Source organism: Pristiophorus japonicus, chromosome 3 (genome assembly GCF_044704955.1).
Source record: "Pristiophorus japonicus isolate sPriJap1 chromosome 3, sPriJap1.hap1, whole genome shotgun sequence".
Taxonomy (NCBI): domain Eukaryota; kingdom Metazoa; phylum Chordata; class Chondrichthyes; family Pristiophoridae; genus Pristiophorus; species Pristiophorus japonicus.
Window position 1 is genome coordinate 312,140,208 of NC_091979.1, and position 24,673 is coordinate 312,164,880.

Sequence of the window (24,673 nt, forward strand, 5' to 3'; positions counted from 1 at the left end):
AGAAAAATATATCTCAATGAGAAGGAAAGACTGTAAAAGAAGGGATAACCATCCGTGGCTAATTAAGGAAATAAGGGAAGGTATCAAATTGAAAACGAGGGCATACAAAGAGGGAGGCCAGAGAATTGGGAAGCTTTTAAAAGCCACCAAAGAACAGCCAAAATTATACTAAAGAGAAGGAAGATAGATTATGAAAGCAAAGTGACTAGTGGGGTAGCGCAAGGTTCAGTGCTGGGACCCCAGCTATTTACAATATATATTAATGATTTCGACGAAGGTATTGAATGTAATATCTCCAAGTTTGCAGATGACACTAAGCTGGGTGGCAGTGTGAGCTGTGAGGATGATGCTAAGAGGCTGCAGGGTGACTTGGACAGGTTAGGTGAATGGGCAAATGCATAGCAGATGCAGTATAATGTGGATAAATGTGAGGTTATCCATTTTGGTGGCAAAAACAGGAAGGCAGAATATTATCTGAATGGTGACAGATTAGTAAAAGGGGAGGTGCAACGAGACCTGGGTGTCATGGTACATCAGTCATTGAAAGTAGGCATGCAGGTACAGCAGGCAGTAAACAAATGGCATGTTGGCCTTCATAGCAAGCAGATTTGAGTATAGGAGCAGGGAGGTCTTACTGCAGTTCTACAGGGCCTTGGTGAGGCCACACCTTGAATACTGTGTACAGTTTTGGTCCCCTAATCTGAGGAAGGACGTTCTTGCTATTGAGGGAGTGCAGCGAAGGTTCACCAGACTGATTCCCGGGATGGCAGGACTGACATATGAAGAAAGACTGGATCGACTAGGCTTATATTCACTGGAATTTAGAAGAATGAGAGGGGATCTCATAGAAACATGTAAAATTCTGACGGGATTGGACAGGTTAGATGCAGGAAGAATGTTCCCGATGTTGGGGAAGTCGAGAGCCAGGGATCACGGATAAGGGATAAGCCATCTAGGACTGAGATGAGGAGAAACTTTTTCACGCAGAGAGTTGTAAACCTGTGGAATTCCCTACCGCAGAAAGTTGTGGAGTACAGTTCGTTGGATATATTCAAAAGGGAGTTAGATGTAGCCCTTACGGCTAAAGGGATCAAGGGGTATGGAGAGAAAGCAGGAATGGGGTACTGAAGTTGCATGATCAGCCATTATCATAATGCATGGTGGTGCAGGCTGGAAGGGCCGAATGGACTACTCCTGCACCTATTTTCTATGTTTCTATGTTTCTCGTCCGAAATATAGAAACAGATAGTAAAAGTTTCTACACGTACATAAAAAGGAAAAGAGTGGCTAAAGTAAATGTTGTTCCCTCAGAGGATGAGACTGGGGAATTAATAATGGGGAACAGGGAAATGGCAGAGACGTTGAACAAATATTTTGTATCGTTCTTCATGGTAGAAGACACTAAAAACATCCCAATAGTGGATAATCATCATCATCATCGTCTTCATCAATGTCTGCTCTTGTTGCTAAGAGGTTCCCGGGGTATGGGAAATGGTCCATGTTGTCCAGGGCCGCGCCGTGAATCTTGATGACTGGGGGGCAGTGCTGTGCGGCAAGGATAATCAAGGGGCTACAGGGAAGGAGGAGATTAATACAATCACTAAAGAAGAAGTACTTGGTAAAATAATGGGACTAAAGGCGGACAAGTCCCCTGGACCTAATGGCCTTCGGTCTTAAAAGAAGTGGCTGCAGAGATAGTGGATGCATTGGTCGTAATGTACCAACATTCCCTAGATTCTGGGGAGGTTCCACCGGATTGGAAAACGGCAAATGTAACGGCGCTATTTAAAAAAGGAGACAGACAGAAAGCAGGGAACTATAGACCAGTTAGCCAAATATCTGGGAAAATGCTGGAGCTCATTATTAAGGAAGCAGTAGCGGGACATTTGGAAAAGCATAATTCAAGCAAGCAAAGTCAGCATGGTTTTATGAAAGGGAAGTCATGTTTGACAAATTTGCTGGAGTTCTTTGAGGATGTAACGAGCAGGGTGGATAAGGGGGAAACCAGTGGATGTAGTGTATTTGGTTTTCCAGAAGGCATTCGATAAGATGCCATATAAAAGGTTACTGCAGAAGATAAAAGCTCACGGGGTTGGGGGTAATATATTAGCATGGATAGAGGATTGGCTAACTAACAGAAAACAGAGAGTCGGGATAAATGGGCCAGTTTCCGGTTGGCAAATAGTAACTAGTGGAGTGCCGCAGGGATCGGTGCTGGGGCCTCAACTATTTACAATCTATATTAATGATTTGGATGAAGGGACCGAGTGTAATATAGCCAAGTTTTCTGATGATACAAAAATGGGTGGGAGAGCAAATTTTGAAGAGGACACAAAGAATCTTCGAAGGGATATAGACAGTCTAAGTGAGTGGGAAAAAATTTGGCAGATGGAGTATAATGTGGGAAAATGTGAGGTTATCCACTTTGGCAGAAAAATAGAAAAGCAAATTATAATTTAAATGGAGAAAAATTGCAGAGTGCGGCAGTACAGAGGGACCTGGGGGTCCTTGTGCATGAAACCACAAAAAGTTATATGCAGGTACAGCAAGTAATCAGGAAGGCCAATGGAATGTTGGCCTTTATTGCAAGGGGGATAGAGTATAAAAGCAGGGAAGTCCTGCTACAACTGTACAGGGTACTGGTGGTGCCACACCTAGGGGCCGAAATTGGTGGACCGCCCAATTCTCGGCGGTCTCGCGATGGTCGGTCAATCTTCACCGTCCAATATCGCTGGGGTGGAGTGCTGGCAACATTGGTCTGGGCAGTCCTGAGCAGTGCGTCAGCGGAGTGCGATGGACGGTCTGCTCCGGCCGTGCAGGGTAAGTTGTCTGGCACTCGCGACTCTTTGGGTTCCGAGTTCTGCGCACGCGCGCTCTTCCATCGACCTCCGTCCCCCCCACCCCAAGAAGAGCAAACCGGAGGCCAGAGACTACCGATGTCGGATCGCAAGTAAGTGTCGATTTTTAATTGTTTTGTACAGTGTTTTTGATTTATTTATAATACTTATATTGTTATTTACTTATTTCCATGTTTTTCGGACGGGGGAGGGGGGGCGGGTGCGGAACAGATCTCTGTGGGGGGAGCACTAGGTTTCTGGGGGGAGGACTAGATCTCTGGGGGTGGGGTTAGATCTCTGGAGGGGGATTAGATCTCTGGAGGGAGGACTAGATCTCTGAGGGTAGGATTAGATCTCTGGCGGGATTAGATCTCTCTGGGGTGGGGATTACATAAAAAACATACAGAAAATAGGTGCAGGAGCAGGCCATTCAGCCCTTCTAGCCTGCACCGCCATTCTGTCTTGGGGGTGATTTGATCTCTGGGGGGGGGATTAGATTTCTGGGGGGGATTAATTCTCTGGGGGGGATTAGATCTCCGGGGAGGGGTAGAGATTAGATCTCCGGGGGGGGATTAGATCTCCGGCGGGGAGAATTAGATCACTGGGGAGAAGAACTAGATTGATGGGGGGGAGGACTATATCTCTGGGGATGGGGGGGGAATGGGAGAGAAATAGATCGCTGGGGGGTGAGGTGTGGGGTGGAACATTATAGTTTACATACCATCGGCATAAAACCACCTTTTTTCAGACTGTGTGCAGCTCCAGTGGTACATCGACGGTATGCTATCAATGTTGGACCTTTGGGCGGTCTGTAGGGTGCTCCGTGTGGGCGGACGGTAGGCATACCGCCCGGCGGTATGTCACTGATGAATTTCCCGCTGGGCGGTATGTGGGCGGTATGTCAGTATTTTTTGATCAATTTCGTGATGTTGGGCAGTATGCGGCAGTATGTCCACCAATTTCGGCCCCTTAATGTACTGCGTACAGTTTTGGTCTCCGTATTTAAGGAAGGATATACTTGCATTGGAGGCAATTTCAGAGAAGTTTCAAGAGGTTGATTCCGGGGATGAAGGGGTTAACGTATGAAGATAGGTTGAGTAGGTTGGGCCGATACTCATTCGAGTTCAGAAGAATGAGAGGTGATCTTATCGAAATATATAAGATAATGAGAGAGCTTGACAAGGTGGATGCAGAGAGGATATTTTCACTCTGGGGAAACTAAAACTCGGGGGCATAGTCTCGGAATAAGGGGCCGCCCATTTAAAACTGAGATGAGGAGGAATTTCTTCTCTCAGGTGGTTGTAAATCTATGGAATTCTCTGCCCCAGAGAGCTGTGGAGGCTGGGTCATTAAATATATTTAAGGCGGAGATAGACAGATTTTTGAGCGATAAGGGAATAAAGGGTTATGGGGAGCGGGCAGGGAAGTGGAACTGAGTCCGTGATCAGATCAGCCACGATCTTATTAAATGGTGGAGCAGGCTCAAGGGGCCAAATGGCCTACTTCTGCTCCTATTTTATGTTCTTATTGGGCCCAAAAATTGCCACCTTTCTGTGCTGCCCCTTTTCTAGCAGTACATCCAGATTTACATCATTGAAAGTTTTACCACTTCCTCCAAACAAATTCCTCAAAATAGTCTGCCAGAGAGAATCAGCTTGCAGGAAAAAAAATAACATCAAACCGATAAGAGCATCAGCCCTTTAAGAGCTGCTGCACATTCCCCACTCACATCTAGTCCCTTGGCATTCTCTGAACTTCTGGGAACCGTGGACATACAATATCTAAATATCTAAAAGGGGTATGGCGAGAAAGCAGGAATGGGGTACTGAAGTTGAATGTTCAGCCATGAACTCATTGAATGGCGGTGCAGGCTAGAAGGGCCGAATGACCTACTCCTGCACCTATTTTCTATGTTTCTATGTTTCTATGATTTATATTTGATAATCTTACTGATGCTGCAGGTCACTCGAGGTCCCCGAGAGTGTAGCCCCACTGATGCTTAAGCCTTCACCGATGCCTTTTGTCACCACAAGCCTGGATTTCTCCATTACTCTCCTCACAGACCTCCAGATATCCACCCAACATAAATCCCAACCCATCCAAAACTCAATTGTCTTCATTCTATCTTACATTAATTCCCACTCGCTTATCGTCCCTGCACTCTGGCTGCACAGCTTCGCAATGCACCAACATCAAATCTTTGTTCTCCTATATAAATCCCTTCAAAGCCTTACCATCCCTACTCTTGCAATCCCCTTCATCCCCATAGAAACAGGAGCAGGCCACTCAGCCCCTCAAGCCTGTTCCATTAGTAATTCAATTAGATCATGGCAGAGTTGTATCTTAGTACACACCCGTGTTCCATATCCCTTGATACCCAAGCCAAAAACTAAAAACTCTGTCTTGAAAATTTCAATTGCCCCAGCATTCACAGCATTTTGGAGATGTGGACTTCCAGATTGCCACTACCCCTTGTGTGAAAAAGTGCTTACTTAAATCTTAAATTTTAATTTTAGATTATGCCCTCTTATTCTGGATTCTCCCATCAGAAGAAATAGTTTCTCTAATTTTTTGGTGTAACTTGATTTTTCGGGTGTATCTTTTTAGTTGCAAATATGGCCATTTAATTTGCGTCAGTGTAAGTGAGTTAGTTAGGTTTTTTGTTAGGTCAGTTTTTTTGTTCAAAAGAAGGCGTTCCCAGCCACTTACATCATTTATGCCAATTTGGCCAGAAAAAACTTGTACTAAACTAACTTAGGGCAGCGTATGTTTCCACTTTTGTCCGCACAGAAAGACCTTACTTACAGTTAAGGAATCGGCGCAAGTAACTACATTTAAAGCACCACCAAGCACCACAAACAAAGCACAAAAAGTAATAAGCAATTAATTAACAAATAAAATAGAAGGAACCCAGCATCTAAAGCACCAAAATCAATCAGTAAATAACAAATAAAAAATAGAAGTCCTACCTTAGGGAAAGCAGCAGGCCGCCGATGAGGGAGCCCATTCGGCCAGGGTTAGGGATGGTGTGCTTCAGGCCCCTCCCACACAGCCTGCAGCACGCGTTTGCAGAAACGGCCTGCCAGGAGCTACTACACATGCGCACAGACTCTAGCGCGCATGTGCAGAGGTCCTGGCACTGTTTTCAGCGCTGGGACCTAGCTCCGCACCCCCCCCCCCCTTCTTTCTTCTGCGCCACACCAGCTCCACAGACGGCCCGAGAATCGGCCATGATCGCGAGTATTTTTGGGGGCGCTGCTTCTGATCTAAAATGTCAGCGGGGGGCTTGGAGGTGCGCCGAAAAAAACGAACGGCCAAATTTGGGCCCATAGTAGCTACCATATTGAATCCTTTAATCATTTTGAATGCCTTAATTTTTCTAAACTCAAGGGAAAACAAGACAAATTGATCCAATCTGCCCTCATAATTTAACTCCTTAAGCACTGGTATAATTATGGTGAATCTGCACTGTACCCACTTCAAAGCCAATATATCTTTCCTGAGGTGCGGTGCCCAATATGGAATGTAGTACTCCAGATGGGGTCTGACCAAGCATCTGTACAAATGAAGCATAATTTCCTAACTTTTTAATTCCAATCCCCTTGAGATTAAGGTCAGCATGTTATTAACGTTTTGATATTTTTATACCTGCGCACTGGCTTTTAATGATTTGTGTACATGACACCTAAATCGCTCGACTCCTCCACCGCTCACTGTTAAGAAAATATTCCAATTCTCTTTCTCAAATCCCAAAGTGGATGACCTCACACTTCCCCACATTGAACTCCATCTGCCGTAGTTTTGCCAACACACTTCTTCTGTCTACGTCCCTTTGTAACTTTCTCCTCCAATCCACACAACTTACTGTGCCTCCTAACTTAGTGTCATTTGAAAACGTGGACATACAACTCTCTATTCCTTCATCTAAGTCATTAATATATATGTTGAAAAGTTAAGGCCGCAATACAGGTCCCTGGGGAACACCGCTTGTTATATCCCGCCAATTAGAGAATGAAACTTTTAATCCTAATCTCTGTCTTATACCTCTCGAACAATTACCAACACATACCACAAGGTTACCTCCAAATCCATGTGCTCACATTTTTGATAATAATCTCTTGTGCAGAACCTTATCAAATGCCTTTTGGAAGTCCATATAAACAGCATCCATAAACACTTCCCTATCCACCACGCTAGTGACCTCCTCAAAAAATTCAACTAGATTAGTCAGATATAACGTACGCTTCACAAATCCATGCTAACTCTCTTTGATCAGCTGATACCTGTCCAAGTGTTCAGTCACTCTGTCTCTGATGATAGATTCCAGTAACTGATGTTAAACTGACAGGTCTATAGTTAACTGAATTCTCTCTCCCTCCCTCCTTCTTAAATAATGGAGCTCCATTTGCAATTTTCCAATCCAGAGACACAATTCCTGAATGTAGAGCACTTTGGAAAATGATGACTAATGCATCTGCACTTTCTTCACCTATTTCTTTTAATATTCTAGGGTGGAGACCATCAGGTCCTGGAAATTTGTTGATTTTAAGTCTCCAGTTCAACCATCTTCAGCTGCTTCATCAATGACCTTCCCTTCATCATAAGGTCAGAAGTGGGGATACTCGCTGATGATTGCAGTGTTTAATTCCATTCTCAATACCTCAGATAATGAAGCAATCCATTCCCGCATGCAGCAAGACCTGGACAACGTTCAGGCTTGGGCTGATAAGCCATTTGCCAAAGCTTCTTTGATAGCACCTCCTAAACCCGTGAACTATATCACCTAGAAGGCAAGGGCAACAGGTGCATGGGAACACCACTACCAAGTTCCCCTCCAAGTCACACACCATTCTGTGTTGGAAATATACTGCCGTTCCTTCATTGTCGCTGGTTCAAAATACTGTAACTGCCTCCCTAACAACACTGGGAGTATTGTACCACACGGCCTGCAGCGGTTCAAGTTGGCAGCTCACCACCAACTTCTCAAGAGCAATTAGGGATGGGCAATAAATGCTGGCCTTGCCAGTGACGCCAACATCCCGTGAATGAATAAAAAAAGCTGGACTTTGTTTTTGTTCCATACTTTCGTATGATCTCAAATCCTTAACCCAAATGCTCAATTACTTACTCCGGACTAATGAGTTATAAATGGGTAGAAAATTGTCTGCCCTGTATGTCAGGTGTACTGATATCTCCCATTGGCAGCATGAATTTGTACAATCAGCCCTTGAAAATACTCACATGGGCTAAGTGTGGTATACCACAAGAATTCTCTGCATCAAACTCCACTAAACAAATTACTGATATTTCTGAGCTAGCCATTGACCTCATGTTCTTATGTGATTAGTAATAAGAAATTGCACTCAACGACTTTTCAAGACCATGAATGTATATAAATACAAGCTTGACATCTAGTACATGCCCCTGGGTATGAAAATATACATCACACTAGCAAGGATTCCATGAGTTTAAAAGTCCTGACAGACTCAGATAGAATATGAAATGGCATTAAATCATAGTTAACTGAACAATGCTGATGGGGTCAAATATAGAAACATAGAAACATAGAAATTTACAACACAGAAGGAGGCCATTTCAACCCATCGTGTCCGTGCCGGCCGACAAAGAGCCGCATGGCCCTCGGTCAGCAGCCCTGAAGATTACATATAAACCTATGAACAATGAACAATGTCGGAAAGGTAAAGAGCACCCAGCCCAACCAGTCAGCCTCACACAACTGCGACACCCCTTACACTGAAACATTCTACACTCCACCCCAACCGGAGCCATGTGATCTCCTGGGAGAGGCAAAAACCAGATAAAAACCCAGGCCAATGATTAATGATACTTTCACATTCCACAAGCAGGAAATTGAAACCACTTTGCATCAATGTTAGACTTTGCATATATATCAAATATAAAGGCCCAAACTGACTCGGAAGTGGAGTGAGACTCCTTCCTCCATAAAGTCTCACACTGCTTTGTTCAGGTGACATTGGATTCAAGCCATTATTGGGATGATTGCTTTGAGGGCAGGAGTCAAACATGCAACATAAGTACATTACAAACATGTAATTTGTTTTAAAGACCCTGCCACTCTCACCCATCTTTGTCCCAGACTCAACCCCCAGAATCTGCTCCTGACCTCAGCCCCAGGAATGCTTCTAATCCTGTCCTTACCCATGGAAACATCTCCACCTACCCCTGATCTTGAACTTAATCACTCTCCAATTTCCAGGTAACGAGAAAAGTTCAGGGGGTTGGAGGTAATATATTAGCATGGATAGAGGATTGACTAACTAACAGAAAACAGAGTCGGGATAAATGGTTCATTCTCTGTTTGCAACCAGTAACTAGTGGGGTGCCACAGGGGTCAGTGCTGGGACCCCAACTATTTACAATCTATATTAATGACTTGGAAGAAGGGTCTGAATGTAACGTAGCCAAGTTTTCTGACGATACTCAGATGGGAGGAAAAGCAATGTGTGAGGAGGACACAAAAAATCTGCAAAAGGATATAGACAGGCTAAGTTAGTGGGCAAAAATTTTGCAGATGGAGTATAATGTTGGAAAGTGTGAGGTCATGCACTTTTAAAAATCAAAGAGGAAGTTATTATTTAAATGGAGAAAGATTGCAAAGTGCTGCAGTACAGCGGGGCCTGGGGGCACTTGTGAATGAAACACAAAAGGATAGTATGCAGGTACAGCAAGTGATCAGGAAGGCCAATGGAATCTTGGCCTTTATTGCAAAGGGTATGGAGTATAAAAGCAGGGAAGTATTGCTGCAGATATACAGGGTATTGGTGAGGCCACACCTGGAATACTGCATGCAGTTTTGGTTTCCATATTTACGAAAGGATATACTTGCTTTGGAGGCAGTTCAGCGAAGGTTCACTAGGTTGATTCCGGAGATGAGGGGGTTGAATTATGAGGAAAGGTTGAGTAGGTTGGGCCTCTACTCAATGGAATTGAGAAGAATGAAAGGTGATCTTATCGAAACTTATAAGATTATGAGGGGGCTTGACAAGGTGGATGCAGAGAGGATGTTTCCACTGATGAGGGAGACTAGAACTCGGCATAATCTTAGAATAAGGGGCCGCCCATTTAAAACTGAGATGAGGAAAAATTTCTTCTCTCAGCGGGTTGTGGATCTGTGGAATTCGCTGCCTCAGAGAGCTGTGGAAGCTGGGACATTCAATAAATTTAAGACAGAAATAGACAGTTTCTTAAACGATAATGGAATAAGGGGTTATGGAGAGCGGGCGGGGAAGTGGACCTGAGTCCACGATTGGATCAGCCATGATCGTATTAAATGGCGGAGCAGGCTCGAGGAGCCATATGGCCTACTCCTGCTCCTATTTCTTATGTTGTTAGGTTCTTATCCTGTCCCATCCTTGTTTCAGTTTAGGCCTTGTGTCCATCCTCAATCCAGCTCCCACTTCACTGGATTGCTTTGTTCCTCCGTACCCTCCCTGTGCTCCATGTCCCAGCGTGACTGCTCCACTGCCCAGCCCATGGCTCAGAACACCCATGAGGAGCACAAAAGGAAGCTGACTGGTTTAAATAAAGATCAGATCAACAAGCTGAGGGAAGCTGGCAAAAACAATCAATAAAAATATTTATAGGGATGAGCTTAGACTTCCATCCTAATATATCTCCCTTTTCACTGAGACACTTTCAATAAAGGGATCGAAATTCGGCTACGCCCCGTTTGGGGGCAGTAACGGAGGCGAGGCGGACCTCCTGCGCCCGCCACGGAAGTCCCACCCCGGCTGCGAAATTTCGGTTACCGCCCCCCGCAGGAAATGGAGCACAATGTTGTATGCTCCACTTCCGTTTGGGACGGGATCGAGGATGTAACGCCTCTTCGTGTAGCGCTGATGATTTTCAACACCCCTGCCCTTCCGCAGGGCGTGAAGGGGTTGCCGTGCACGACAATGATGTCATCATCGGAGGCGCAGTGGCCCAGGGTGCTACCAGCGGAGGTGGGGCGCTAATACATTTGTGCCTCCGCGTCTCCACAGCAGCGCTAAATGGAGGCACAAAGCCGGGGAATTTCGGCCCGATAGACGTTTATTTGGTAGTCAGTGCTCATTCATATCAATGTGCAATCTCATAAGACATAAGACATAAGAAATAGAAGCAGGAGTAGACTCAGTGGCCCCTCGAGCCTGCTCCACCATTCAATAAGATCATTGCTGATCATTGACCTCAACTCCACTTTCCCGCCTGATCTCCATATCAGTTTCTTCCCCTAGACTCCAAAAATTGTAGTTATCTCAGCCTTAAATATATTCAGAGACTCAGCATCCATAGCCCTCTTGGGCAGTGAATTCCAAAGATTCTTCAACCCTCTAAGTGAATAAATTCCTCCTCATCTCTGTCTTAAATAGCCTACCCCTTATCCTGAGACTGTGCCCCCTAGTTCTAGGCACTCCAGGCAGGGGAAACAACCTCTCAGCATCCACCCTGTCAATCCCTTTCAGCATGTTGTATGTTTCAATGAGATCACCTCGCATTCTTCTCAACTCCAGAGAGTGTAGGCCCATTCTACACAATCTCTCATCATAAGACAGCCCTCTCATCCCAGGTATCAATCTAGTGAACCTCCGTTGTACCACCTCCAAGGCAAGTATATCCTTCCTTAGATAAGGAGATCAAAACAGTGCACATTATTCCGGGTGTGGTCTCACCAAAGCCCTGTAAAATTGTAGCAAGACTTCCTTACTCTTATACTCCAACCCCCTTGCAATAAAGGACAACATGCCATTTGCTTTCCTTATTGCTTGCTATACCTGCATGCTAGGTTTCTGTGTTTCTTGCACGGGGACACCCAAATCTCTCTGAACAGCAACATTTAAAAGTTTCTCACCATTTAAAAAATATTCTGTTTTTCTATTCTTCCTACCAAAGTGAATAACCTCGCATTTCCCTACATTATACTCCATCTGCCACCTTACTGCCCACTCACTTAGTCTATCGCTATCCCTTTGCAGACGCTTTGTGTTCTCCTCACAGCTTACTGTCCAACCTAGCTTTGTATCATCAGCAAACTTGGATACATTACACTCGGTCCCTTCATCTAGGGCATTAATATAGATTGTAAATAGCTGAGGCCCCAGCACTGATCCTTGCGGCACCCCACTAATTACAGCCTGCCAACCTGCAAATGACCTGTTTATCCCTACTCTCTGCTTTCTGTCCATTAACCAATCCTCTATCCATGCTGATACATTATCTCCAATCCCATGAGCCCTTATCTTGTATAATAACCTTTTATGAGACACCTTATCAAATGCCTTTTGAAAATCCAAGTATACTACATTCACTGGTTCACCTTTATGTACACTGCTAGTTACATCCTCAAAGAACTCTACTAAATTTGTCAAACACGATTTTCCTTTCATAAAACCATGTTGACTCTGCCTAATTATGTTATGTTTATCTAAGTGCCCTGATACAATTTCCTTAACAATGAATTCCAGCATTTACGACGATTGATGTCACGCTAACTGGCATGTTGTTCCCAGTTTTCTCTCTCCCTCCTTTCTTGAATAGCGGTGTTATCTCAAATTATTATCTAGAAATTAATCCTTGCTCACATAGGTACATGCAACAGCTGTGGAAAAACATGTTTGCTTAAGATAGTTATACAAGGTAAAATAAATTAATAAAAATTGAAGATTGTCTCTGAATAGTTAAACTATTTCAGCTGCAAAATATAATGAAAGCAATTATTTAAGGATATTCCAGTGTGTTTCTGCTTTTATTTAATTGTTTAAAGATAAGGAGGTAGGTTTTCAACTTGCTGCCCTTGTATAAGACTGGTGTTGCAGATCCCCCGGTCATTATAGAAACCACGCACTTTCTATTTCCGTTAATTTCAATGGAAATGAAAGTTGGACAGTTTCTATAATGAGCGGCCAATTTGTGATGCCAGTTTTATGCCCGAGTGCCAAGTTAAAAATCTACCCCAAAAAGAGGGATTAGGCAAAATGGAACAACATTTTAGTGTCTTACTAAAAATGTACTGAGATGTTCATTAAGTGCATTGGACCCATCTTTATGAATGCACACCCCCATAGCTGAGCCTGGGTGTATGGGAGCTCGCGTTTGGAAATTACAGGCACATTCTCCACGTTTTTCCATCCATTTTGTGTATACCTGTTTTCTGAGAAGATACCTTAAGGGGTTAGATTTCTATTTACTGCACTGAGAATTAGTTACCCCATTTTCCCCATTTTCAGTACATTTGGGGGATTGTATTCATTGGTTCACATTGATTGTATTGAAACTAATGCATGACTGAGAGGCAAATCTGAAGTTCAGTTGCATCACCATCCAAATGGGCTTGTAACATAGAAACATAAAAAATAAGTGCAGGAGTAGGCCATTCGGCCCTTCGAGCCTGCACCACCATTCAATATGATCATGGCTGATCATGCAACTTCAGTACCCCATTCCTGCTTTCTTTCCATACCCCTTGATCCCTTTAGCCATAAGGGCCACATCTAACTCCGTTTTGAATATATCTAACGAACTGGCATCATCAACTTTCTGTGGTAGAGAATTCCACAGGTTCACAACTCTCTGAGTGAAGAAGTTTCTCCTCATTTGGTCCTAAATGGCTTACCCCTTATCTTTAGACTGTGACCCCTTGTTCTGGACTTCCCCAACATCGGGAACATTCTTCCTGCATTTAACCTGTCCAATCCCGTCAGAATGTTATATGTTTCTATGAGATCCCCTCTCATTCTTCTAAATTCTAGTGAATATAAGCCTAGTCGATCCAGTCTTTCTTCATATGTCAGTCCTACCATCCTGGGTATCAGTCTGGTGAACCTTCGCTGCACTCCCTCAATAGCAAGAATGTCCTTCCTCAGATTAGAAGACCAAAACTGTGCACAATATTCAAGGTGTGGCCTCACCAAGGCCCTGTACAACTGCAGCAAGACCTCCCTGCTCCTATACTCAAATCCTCTCGCTATGAAGGCCAACATGCCATTTGCCTCTTCACCGCCTGCTGTACCTGCATGCCAACTTTCAATGACTGATGTACCATGACACCCAGGTCTCGTTGCACCTCCCCTTTTCCTAATTTTGCCTCCCTATTTTTTGCCACCAAAGTGGATAACCTCACATTTATCTACATTATACTGCATCTGCCATGCATTTGCCCACTCACCTAACCTGTCCAAGTCAACCTGCAGCCTCTTAGCATCCTCCTCACAGGTCACACTGCCACCCAGCTTAGTGTCATCTGCAAACTTGGAGATGTTATATTCAATTCCTTTGTCCAAATCATTAATGTATATTGTAAATAGCTGGGTTCCCAGCACTGAACCTTGCGGTACCCCACTAGTCACTGCCTGCCATTCTGAAAAATGACCCATTTATTCCTACTCTTTGCTAATATAACTAATATGCAGTGGGTCAATCCAACTGTAGCATGAACAAATTTAAGCATCCATGGAGCAAAGAAGGAGACTCTCCATTGATGAGGCCCAGAAGATTTCTATGGATAGTGTGAGGGGATGGTGTCACATAAGAGGTTACTGCACAAAATAAGAGCTCACGGGGTTGGGGGAATATATTAGCATGGTTAGAGCATTGGCTAACTAACAGAAAACAGAGAGTCAGGATAAATGTGCCATTTTCCGGTTGGCAAACAATAACTAGTGGGGTGCCACAGGGATTGGTGCAGGGGCCTCAACTATTTACAATCTATATCAATGACTTGGATGAAGGACCAAGTATAATGTAGCCAAGTTTGGTGATGATACAAAGATGGGTGGGAAAGCAAATTGTGAGGAGGACACAAAATATCTGCAAAGGGATATAGTCAGGTTGGTGAATGGGCAAAAATTTGGCAGATAGAGTATAATGTGGGAAAGTGTGAGGTTATCCACTTTGGCAGAAAAAATAAAAAAGCAAATTATTATTTAAATGGAGTAAAATTACAAATTGCTGCGATACAGAGGGACCTGGGGGTCCTCATGCATGAACCACAAAAAGTTAGTATGCAGGTACAGCAAGTAATCAGGAAGGCAAACGGAATGTTGGCCTTTATTGCAAGGGGGATAGAGTACAAAAGCAGAGAAGTCCTGCTCCAATTGTACAGGGTACTGGTGAGGCCACATCTAGAGTACTTCGTACAATTTTGCTGTTCTTATTTAAGGTGGGATATACTTGCATTGGAGGCAGTTCAGAGAATGTTCACTCAGTTGATTCCTGAGATGAAGGGGTTGACTTATGAGTAGGTTGAGCCTGTACTCTTTGGAGTTCAGAAGAATGAGAGGTGATGTTATTGAAACATACGAGGAGGCTCGACAAGATAGATGCAGAGAGAATATTTCCACTCATGGGCGAATCTAGAACTAGAATGCATAGTTTTAGAATAAGGGGCCACCCATTTAAAACTGAGATGAGGAGAATTTTCTTCTCTTAGATGGTTGCAAATCTATGGAATTCTCTGCCCCAGAGAGCTGTAGAGGCTGGGTCATTGAATATATTTAAGGGGGAGATAGACAGTTTTATGAGCAATAAGGTAGTAAAGGGTTATGGGGAGCGGGCAGGGAAGTGGAACGGAGCCCATGATCAGATCAGCCATGACCTTATTGAATGGCAGAGCAGGCTCGAGGGGCCAAATGGCCTACTCCTGTTCCTATTTCTTATGATCTTATGGTCTTGCGGCAAGATCCCTTCTTTGGGTAAGAAGAAGAATAATCAAATGGTCGAGCAGCCTTAGCATGGGATCACCCAGATGGTAGAATGTGGCATATCTCAATCACACGTGGGAAGCTTTGTGGAATAATTTATCCAATTTGGCAAAAAGTACCACAATAGTTTGCGGTGTTACAGTCTGAATTACCAATATCTGCTCCCTTCGCACGAAGCTCTGCGCTGAGAACACAAATCATAAAAACTACTATAACAGTACTGGTTAGGTGTCAGCAATGGTTCAGTGGTAGAACACGCCTCTGAGTCAGAAGGTCATGGGGTCAAGCCCCACACCAAAGTTTTGAATACATAATCTAGGTTGACACTTCAGAGCAGTACTGAATGGTTGCTGCGCTGACAGAGGTGTCACCATTACATCAAGGCCCCTCGGCCCTCTCAGATTGAAGTGAAAGGTTCCATGATACTATTCAAACAAGAACATGGGAGTTCTCCTAGTGACCTGGCTAGCGTTTCTCCCACAACCAACATCATGAAAACACAGTATCTGATCATGCATCCATTTGCTATGCCAGAAATCTTGCTGTGTACAGACTGGCTACCACATTTCCCTAAATTACAGCAGTGACTACACTTTAAAAGTGTTTTGGGACATCCTGAGGTCCCTGAAAGGTGTTAGATAAATACAAGTTATTCTTCAATTATAATTGCATACTGAGACAATGAATGTGACATTCAATATATTAAAGAGTTTTTTTTAATTCTTCGAGGGATGTGGGCATCGCTGGCAAGGCCAGCATTTACTTCTGTCATGGAACACTGCATAATACAGCAGCAATATGAATAACAGTACCCAAGTGCTCATCATACGCTTCTTTTATTACAGAAAATCCACAAGCTCGTGGGGCTGCAGCACTTACCCATGTGCTCCGCGCCACCCGTAACTTTTGAAGCATGCACCAGCTCAAGCATGCCTACTTTAGAGGGTACTCATGAGTTTGAGGGAGCACAGGATGAGTCACCGCCAACAGGTGAAAAAGGTGCAGTCTTGGAGACCCAAGCAGGATAGACTGGTGTTGGGCAGAGGACAAACAGCAATGAAAGAGGTACATGGATAACGTTGTGAAACATCCAAGATGCTTCTTCATTCTGCCAACTCATTCTGGGTCATACTGTAAGGCACATTTGGAGCAGGTAATCCATGTTTCCAAGGATCCAACTTTGTTATTTTCAACCTCAGTTAGGGTCAGCATGTGGTCAGCACTCTCTGGAAAAAGAGCAGTAACTCACAAAATCTTTTGCATTGTGTGATTACGATCTGGACTTCAATGGAATAGGAACTCTTGCTGCTAATAAAAGGGAAGGAATTACTGACAGGTATGCTAATGGCAATCTGGTGCAATCAATCTGTGCTGCGAATACTACACAGTTCAGAAAATTGGGTCTGTCTCGCCAGTGCCGTACTATATGTAGAAAGATGATTAGGGCATCTGCTACTTCTGTGATCAGTGAACTGCACCCTGGCTGACCTTTGTGGTGCCTACTGCTGTTGCCTGGAATGACCCAGTGGCCTGGTTTAGTGGTTGCAGGTCTAGTTCCAGAAGATGACATAGGTCTTTGATCATGTCACTGATGAGCACGACCTCCACACACACTGTTCCTTGCTGAAGTTCAAGTTGAACATAAGACCATAAGAAACAGAAACAGGAGTAGGCCATACGGCCCCTCGAGCCTGCTCCGCCATTCAATAAAATCATGGCTGATCTGACCATGGACTCAGCTTCACTTCCCCGCCCATTCCCCATAATCCCTTATCCCCTTATCATTTAAGAAACTGTCTATTTCTGTCTTAAATTTATTCAATGTCCCAGCTTCCACAGCTCTCTGAGGCAGCGAATTCCACAGATTTACAACCCTCTGAAAGAAGAAATTCCTCCTCATCTGTTTTAAATGGGCGGCCCCTTATTCTAAGATTATGCCTCTCGTTCTAGTCTCCCCATCTCTATCTACCTTGTCAAGCCCCCTCATAATCTTATACGTTTCGATAAGATCACCTCTCATTCTTCTGAATTCCAATGAATAGAGGCCCAACCTACTCAACCTTTCCTCATAAGTCAACCCCCTCATCCCCGGAATCAACCTAGTGAACCTTCTCTGAATTGCCTCCAAAGCAAGTATATCCTTTCGTAAATATGGCTTCTCATACTGTGCTGGATTTTGGAAGGCTTTCTATACCCTTGATCCTCCTGGGATGTCCTCTCCTGCAGTTCCTGCTCCACTTCCTCCATGTCCACCAATAACAGACTTGATACCTAACTCATGCTTTTGTGTTTAGTCAAATGTTAAAATTTTCCCTACAGCAAGGAAACAGACCTCCATCACCCACGACCCCCACCCCCGCACCGACACATATTGGTAAAGTCTGCCCACAATCTTTTGACGTGTGCTGGCGGTGAGCAACATAACCCCATTGCTGGCTCGTACTTGGGAGATTTAGGCCAAAGCCTGCCTCTGGGTATTTCCACCAGCTCTTCTAGTTCCCTCCAATGCTTCACACCAGCTTCAATTGGGTAAATGCTGTACAGATAAAATAAATCCTTAGTATATTTGCACATTTCCAACTGATTGCACATCAAGAATGACCCATGAAGCAAAAAAAAACTTTAACGTTAGGTCTGTGTATAAATGTGGTTAATAACTATTAACGCATGAGCAATTTCAAGAGAAGGGGTAAAATTGAATGTTTGAGGCACCAGCACTAATGCACATTTTAATTAACGGACAATGCGTATTTGGTGTCAGGTCCCTCATTGAAACACCTGTGAACTCATCCCTTTTTGGTGTGGAAGTGGGTCATCCTCAATAGGTGGGACTGCCTAATATTACTATACTATTTGGTGCTGGTACTACCTGTAACACACAGAGAAAACTTCCCCCTCAGTATCATGACTGAAAATCCTTGGACTGAAAATCCTGACTTCAGGCAACAACTAAGAAATAAATTATTATTTTACATTCCCTCCATTACAACAGTGACTACACTTCAAAAATACTTCATTGGCTGTAAAGCACTTTGAGACGTTCTGAGGTTGTAAAAAAACGCTATATAAATGCAAGTTCATTATTTTAATGATTAGAATAAGTTAGCTTTAGACAAACCAGTTGTTTATAAAAAAAAGTGCACCTACCAGTTCAACTCTTCCAAATCCTCCAACTCCCAGCGTATCAATGATGTTAAAATCACATAGTTTCAGGTTTGAAAAGAAGGCGGACTCAGCTTCATATCTAGATTTCGTCACATGGAAAAATGGAAAGTTCTTAGTTGTGATGAAATGGCAATTCTGTAGCATTATTACAGGATGGTAGGACACTGACATTGATCTGTTATTAGCTGGTCCTTCAACTGAGGCCTACACTTGGTAATATAAATCCACCACGCTCTGATCCCAGATATCCAACACAAAAATGTTTAGTTTCTGCAGTTTCTCTACGTCCGTCAAGTCAGAAAATGTAACATAGGATCTTGCTGCAGATAATCCTGGATAAAGCACAATCCACTTTATGTCTCTCGTTCCTTCATTTTGCTTTGGCAAAAAAGTTTTCATTACAGATTTTAATTACCAATCTTTCAAGGCAAGAGAAAGGCGCTAAAGGTTTTTAGGTTTCCACATTTCATTATCTGAGGTACCTCCCAAACCAATTCCTCATCTGCAGCTGGCAGAGATTATCCAAATGGGAGGAATCAGAAGCAACAAGTCCATAAAAGTCTCTGGAGAGAAATTATATCCAGTTTTGCATTGGGAATCACTGCACAGAAAATATCACAATGAGTTTCCCATAAGCTTCAAAGTATTAGACGCAGCAGGTGCTTTGAGCCTCGCTCATTTATGTTTACCTCAGTTAGAAGATACCTTTTCTGATCTGACTGCTAATAGTCAGTGACTATAAAAGTCAACTCTTAAAACACTGTCAAAAATGAATTACCTTGAACTTATTCTGACAAACACAGAAGAGCATGTCGAAGTCCCTCATACATTTACTAGCAAGCATGCAGCTCTAAAAATAGCAACATGTGGTGTGCCCTGGTATGAGCAGAAACATTTGATGATATGCACTCTGGATCGGCATCTGGTGGCTAAAAAAAGGGTTAACCACATGATCTGATAATTGGCCTTTAACCTACTTTATTGCACAGTTCAACGATTGGTGCTGAAAGGCATGGAGAGAACTATTCACAGCCTTATCTGGGTCTAGCGTTTTGAAATTATTTTCACGGTCAATCGATTAGCATATTTTATTCATATTCTGCAGTCATGATAATGCAATAATCTTTATGATAAACAAAATAAAATAATATTTAAAAGCCTTTCTGGCATACGGACATCTGTGTTTTTACTCATTTTTAATCTTTTCGGGGATATTTTGAGGCCTCCTGCATCGTGGAGATAAAACGGTAGCACCCCGAATTATCTATTACTCCTGTTTCCGCCAACAGTATGCTTGTCCCTATCTTTCCCCGGGGCCTATCGCTGGGTAGCCTGAGCCAATACACTAATCTGGTCCTGAAACACACATAGGACTCTGACTGCCATTTTAGGACAGTACTGGACAGAGTTTGCCCCGTGCAGGCTCCAACAGCATCAGCTGGTGATCGAGCGAACAGAAGCCCAGAGACATTAAAATTGAGGTTCCATCTGCCCTCTTAGGTGAACGTAAAAGGGATCACATGATTCTATCCAAAGAAGAGCAGGGGAGTTCTCCCTGGCGTCCTGCCCAACATTTATCCCTCAAGCAATATCACTAAATCGGATTAAGTGGTCATTTATCACATTGCTATTTGTGGGAGCTTGCTGTGCATAAATAGGCTTCTGCGTTTCCTACATTACAACAGTGACTATACTTCAAAAAGTACTTCATTGGCTGTAAAGTGCTTTCGGACATCCTGAGGTTGTGAAAAGCAAGTTCTTTGTTTCTGCTCCTGCTCTCCACTGTTCACTATTCCAGGATCAACCTGGAATGCAAAAATAATGCCGTCTTCTCTACTCCACTGCAAACTGTCTTCTTAAACCCCTCTCCTGCCTCCACTGCCCTGACCTCCAACAACAAGTGTGAGAAGCTCATGGACTTCTTTATCACTAAGATTGAGACCATCCATTCAGCTGCCTCCCCTCCCTTCTCCTAGCCCACTAGACTAACATTTGACCCTGAGAGGAGCTTCTGACCACATATCTGTTCCATTACCAAGACCGCCTACTTCCACCCCCATAACATCACCCGGCCCCGACTCCACCGCTGCCTTAGCTCATCCATGCCTTTGTTACCTCTAGACTTGACTAATCCAATGCTCTCCTGTCTTCCACCCTCTGTAAATTTGAGCTCATTCGAACTCTGCTGCCCATATCCATCATCCTGTGCTCGCCGATATACATTGGCTCCTGGTCCAACAACAACCTCGATTTTTAAATTATTATCCTTGCTTTCAAATCCCTCTATGACCTCGCCCCTCCGTATCTTTGTAACCTCCTCCAGTCTTACAACCCTGCTCCGCCATTCAATAAGATCAACTCCACTTTCCTGCACTATCCCCATATCCCTTGATTCCCTTAATATACCAAATCTATCGATCACTGTGTTGAATATACTCAAAGACTGAGCCTGCACAGCCCTCTGGGCTAGAGAATTCCAAAGATTCACCACCCTCTGAGTGAAGAAGTTTCTCCTCATCTCAGTCCTAAATGGCCAACCCCTCATTCTGAGACTGTGATCCCTGGTTCTGGAATCCCCAGACAGATGAAACATCCTCCCTGCATCTACCCTGCTGAGCCCTGTAAGAATTGTGTATGTTTCAATGAGATCACCTCTCATTCTTCTAAATTCTAGAGAATATAGGCCTAGTCTACTCAATCACTTCTCATAGGACAAACCCCCCATCCCAGGAATCAGTCTGGTGAACCTTCGTTGCACTCGCTCTATGGCAAGTATATCCTTCCTTAGGTAAGGAGACCAAAACTGTGCACAATACTCCAGGTGTGGTCTCACCGGGGCCCACTATAAGTGCAGTAAGATGTCTTTACTCTTGGACTCAAATCCTCTTATAATAAAGGCTAACATACAATTTGCTTTCTTAATTGCTTGCTGTAGCTGCATGTTAACTTTCAGTGATTCGTGTATAAGTTCACCCAGGTCTCTTGGAGCACCAACATTTCCCGATCTTTCATCATTAAAAAAATACTCTGCTTTTCTATTTTTCCTACCAAAGTGAATAACTTCACATTTCTCCACATTATATTCCATTTGCCATGTTCTTGCCCACTCACTTAGCCTGTCTATATCCCCTTGAAGCCTCTTTGCATCCTCCTCATAACTTACAATCCCACCTAGCTTTGTATCATCAGCAAACTTGGATATATTACATTTGGTCCCCTCATCCAAATCATTGATATAGATTGTGAATAGCTGGGGCCCAAACACCGATTCTTGCGGCACCCCACTAGTTACAGCCTGCTGACCCCGAAAATGACCCGTTTATTCCTGCTCTCTGTTTACCAATCCTCAATACATGCTAGTATATTACCCCCAATCCCATGAGCCCTAATTTTATTTATTAACCTCTTGTGTGGCACCTTAAAGAATGCCTTCTGAAAATCCAAATACACCACATCCACTGGTTCCCCCTCATTTTTCTACAAGTGACAACCTCAAAAAACTCGAACAGGTTGTCAAACATGATTTCCCTTTCATAAATCTGTGTTGACTCTGCCCAATCCGATTTTCTAAGTGCCCTGTTACCACGTCCTTAATAATAGATTCCAGCATTTTCCCGACTGATGTCAGGCTAACAGGTCTGTAGTTCCCCTTTTCTCTCTCCCTCCTTTCTTAAATAGCGGGGTAACATTAGCTAACCACCAATCTGCAGGAACCATTATAGAATCTATGGAATTTTGGAAGATGACAACCACTATCTCTATAGTCACCTCTTTCAAAACCCGAGGATGTAGGTCATCAGGTCCAGGGGACTTTTCAGCTTTCATTCCCATTAATTTCTCCAGTATTTTTTTTACCAATATTCATTTATTTCAGTTCCTCATTCTCGCGAGGCACTTGGTTCTCCAGTGTTTCTGAGAGGCTTTTGTGTCTTCTTCCATGAAGACAGACATAAAGGGCTGGATTTCTGGCTTTGATGATTTTGGGGCGGTAATGACGGCGGGGCAGCAATGTTTGCGGCCAGGAACAGTCGTCAAAATTGATCAGCTGGGCCCTGAGTCTGGGGGGCAGCGCTAAGGGAGGCGTTGTACACCTCTCTTAGGACTTTAGCATGGGAAAATCCTGAGCTAGAGAGCCGGTCATGGAGCGCTCAAAGAGATGCCTGGGGAGAAAAAAAATAGCCGGAAAAAAAATTTCCCGATACATAGCTCACACCACCACAATATAAATCGCAAAAAAATTGAAAGAAAAAAAAAAAATCGCACTTACCTTAGGACGGCATAACTTACCACTTTGCAGTTGGTATAGGTTAACGGCCTGTTTTCCCAGGCGGTCACTGCGGGGCGCACTAGTCGGGCGGGACTCAAAAAGCGCGCCGGTGTCGCGACCAGGGGTGTGGCACACCGGCGCAGCTCTTCCAGGCGGTGCTGCTCCACGCCACCGCAAAACCGGCCACGCAAACGCCCGCGGAGCGCTGGAGGCTGACCGCCTGCCTAGAAAACCTCACCGCTGCCATTGCCGTCACACGGGGTGAAAACCAGAACGCAGAAGACCATGAAATCTGCCCCAAAGTGTTTGTTTAATTTCTCTGCCATTTCTTTATTCCCCATTATAATTTCTCCTGTCTCAGTCTGTAGGGGACCCACATTTACTATCACTAATCTTTTCCTTTTTACATAACTATAGAAGCTTTTACAGCCTGTTTTTATGTCTCTCGCTCGTTTACTCTCGTATTATATTTTCCCTATCTTTATCAATCTCTTGGTCCTCCTTTGCTGAATTCTAAAATCATCCCAATCCTCAGACATACTGCTCTTTTTGGCAACATTATAAGCCTCTTCCTTTGGTTGAATACTGGCCCAGAAATTCCGGCCTCCCGGGTCTGTACTGAGTGTGTACGGACCCAGGAAGGCACTGCAAAAGCCGGTTTTCAGCGCACAACTTACATTCCCACCTAGCTTTGTGGAGCCTGACGGATCTCCCATATCTCCTCATCCAGGATATTCGCACGGACAAGATTGCAGTATTTACCCATATCTTGCCCAGCGGATGTCCTGAAAACTCTTGTGCCTGATAAAAGCAAGCGTATAGCATACCTTTACAGGTGTACAAGTTTTAAAATACACAAAAACATAATAAAATAACATTTAAAAAACACATTTTGCTGTTTAAAAACTCTTCCCACTATGGTAAGTTTATTTTAAAACATAATTAAAAAACTTTTCTAAAAATCTGGAAAATATATATTTTTAATAACTAATTGAAATGAATAAAAATATGTGGTGTATTTTTTCTATTTTTTTTATTTGTGTTTTGGATGTTTGTGGAAGTTTCTCAATCATAATAATGGGAACTCCAACTTTTGGAGTTCCCATTATTATGAATGAGTATATACTTTACCTGGATTGGCTGCCCAGAGCCATGTGACTACAGCTCCAGCTTAACGTACGCCCTGACGTGCACGCGCTCCAACGCGCAGTCAGTGCAGGCCTCAGGACCGGGATCCCTCATGGACGTAGCAGGTTCAGGTAAGTTTTAAACTTTTTTACCCGATCGCCCGCGGGAAGCAGTCGACTGGGATTTTTAGGCCATTATCTTTAACTTCTCTTGTTAGCCATAGTTGGATCACTTTTCCTGTGGGACTTTTGTGTTCCTTAAAGGAATGTAGGTTTGTTGCAAATTCTGCATTAATTATTTAAATGCTAGCCATGGCGTGGCTACTGTCATACCTTTTAATGTAATTTCCGAATCTACCTTAGCCAACTCTCCCCTCATACCTACCTAGCTTGCTCAGTATAGATTTAAGACCATAGTTTTGGATTTAACTAAATCACTTTCAAACTCAATATAAAATTCTATCATATTATGGTCACTCTTCCCTGAAAACCCTTTTACTACAAGGAGATTTATTAACCTTTTCTCATTGCACAATACTAGATCTAAAATGGCCTGCT

At 43.6% G+C, this 24,673-nt stretch overlaps 1 protein-coding gene across 1 annotated transcript in view; it reads right to left on the reverse strand.

Annotated features, from left to right (window-relative positions):
• The window catches only part of LOC139260355 (cGMP-dependent protein kinase 1), a 1,295,119-nt gene that overhangs the window by 87,581 nt on the left and 1,182,865 nt on the right, over positions 1 to 24,673 (reverse strand). The window contains exon 10 of the mRNA XM_070876878.1: positions 18,704 to 18,800. Within this exon, the coding sequence (XP_070732979.1) occupies positions 18,704 to 18,800 (97 nt within the window). The remainder of the gene's footprint in view (positions 1 to 18,703; positions 18,801 to 24,673) is intronic.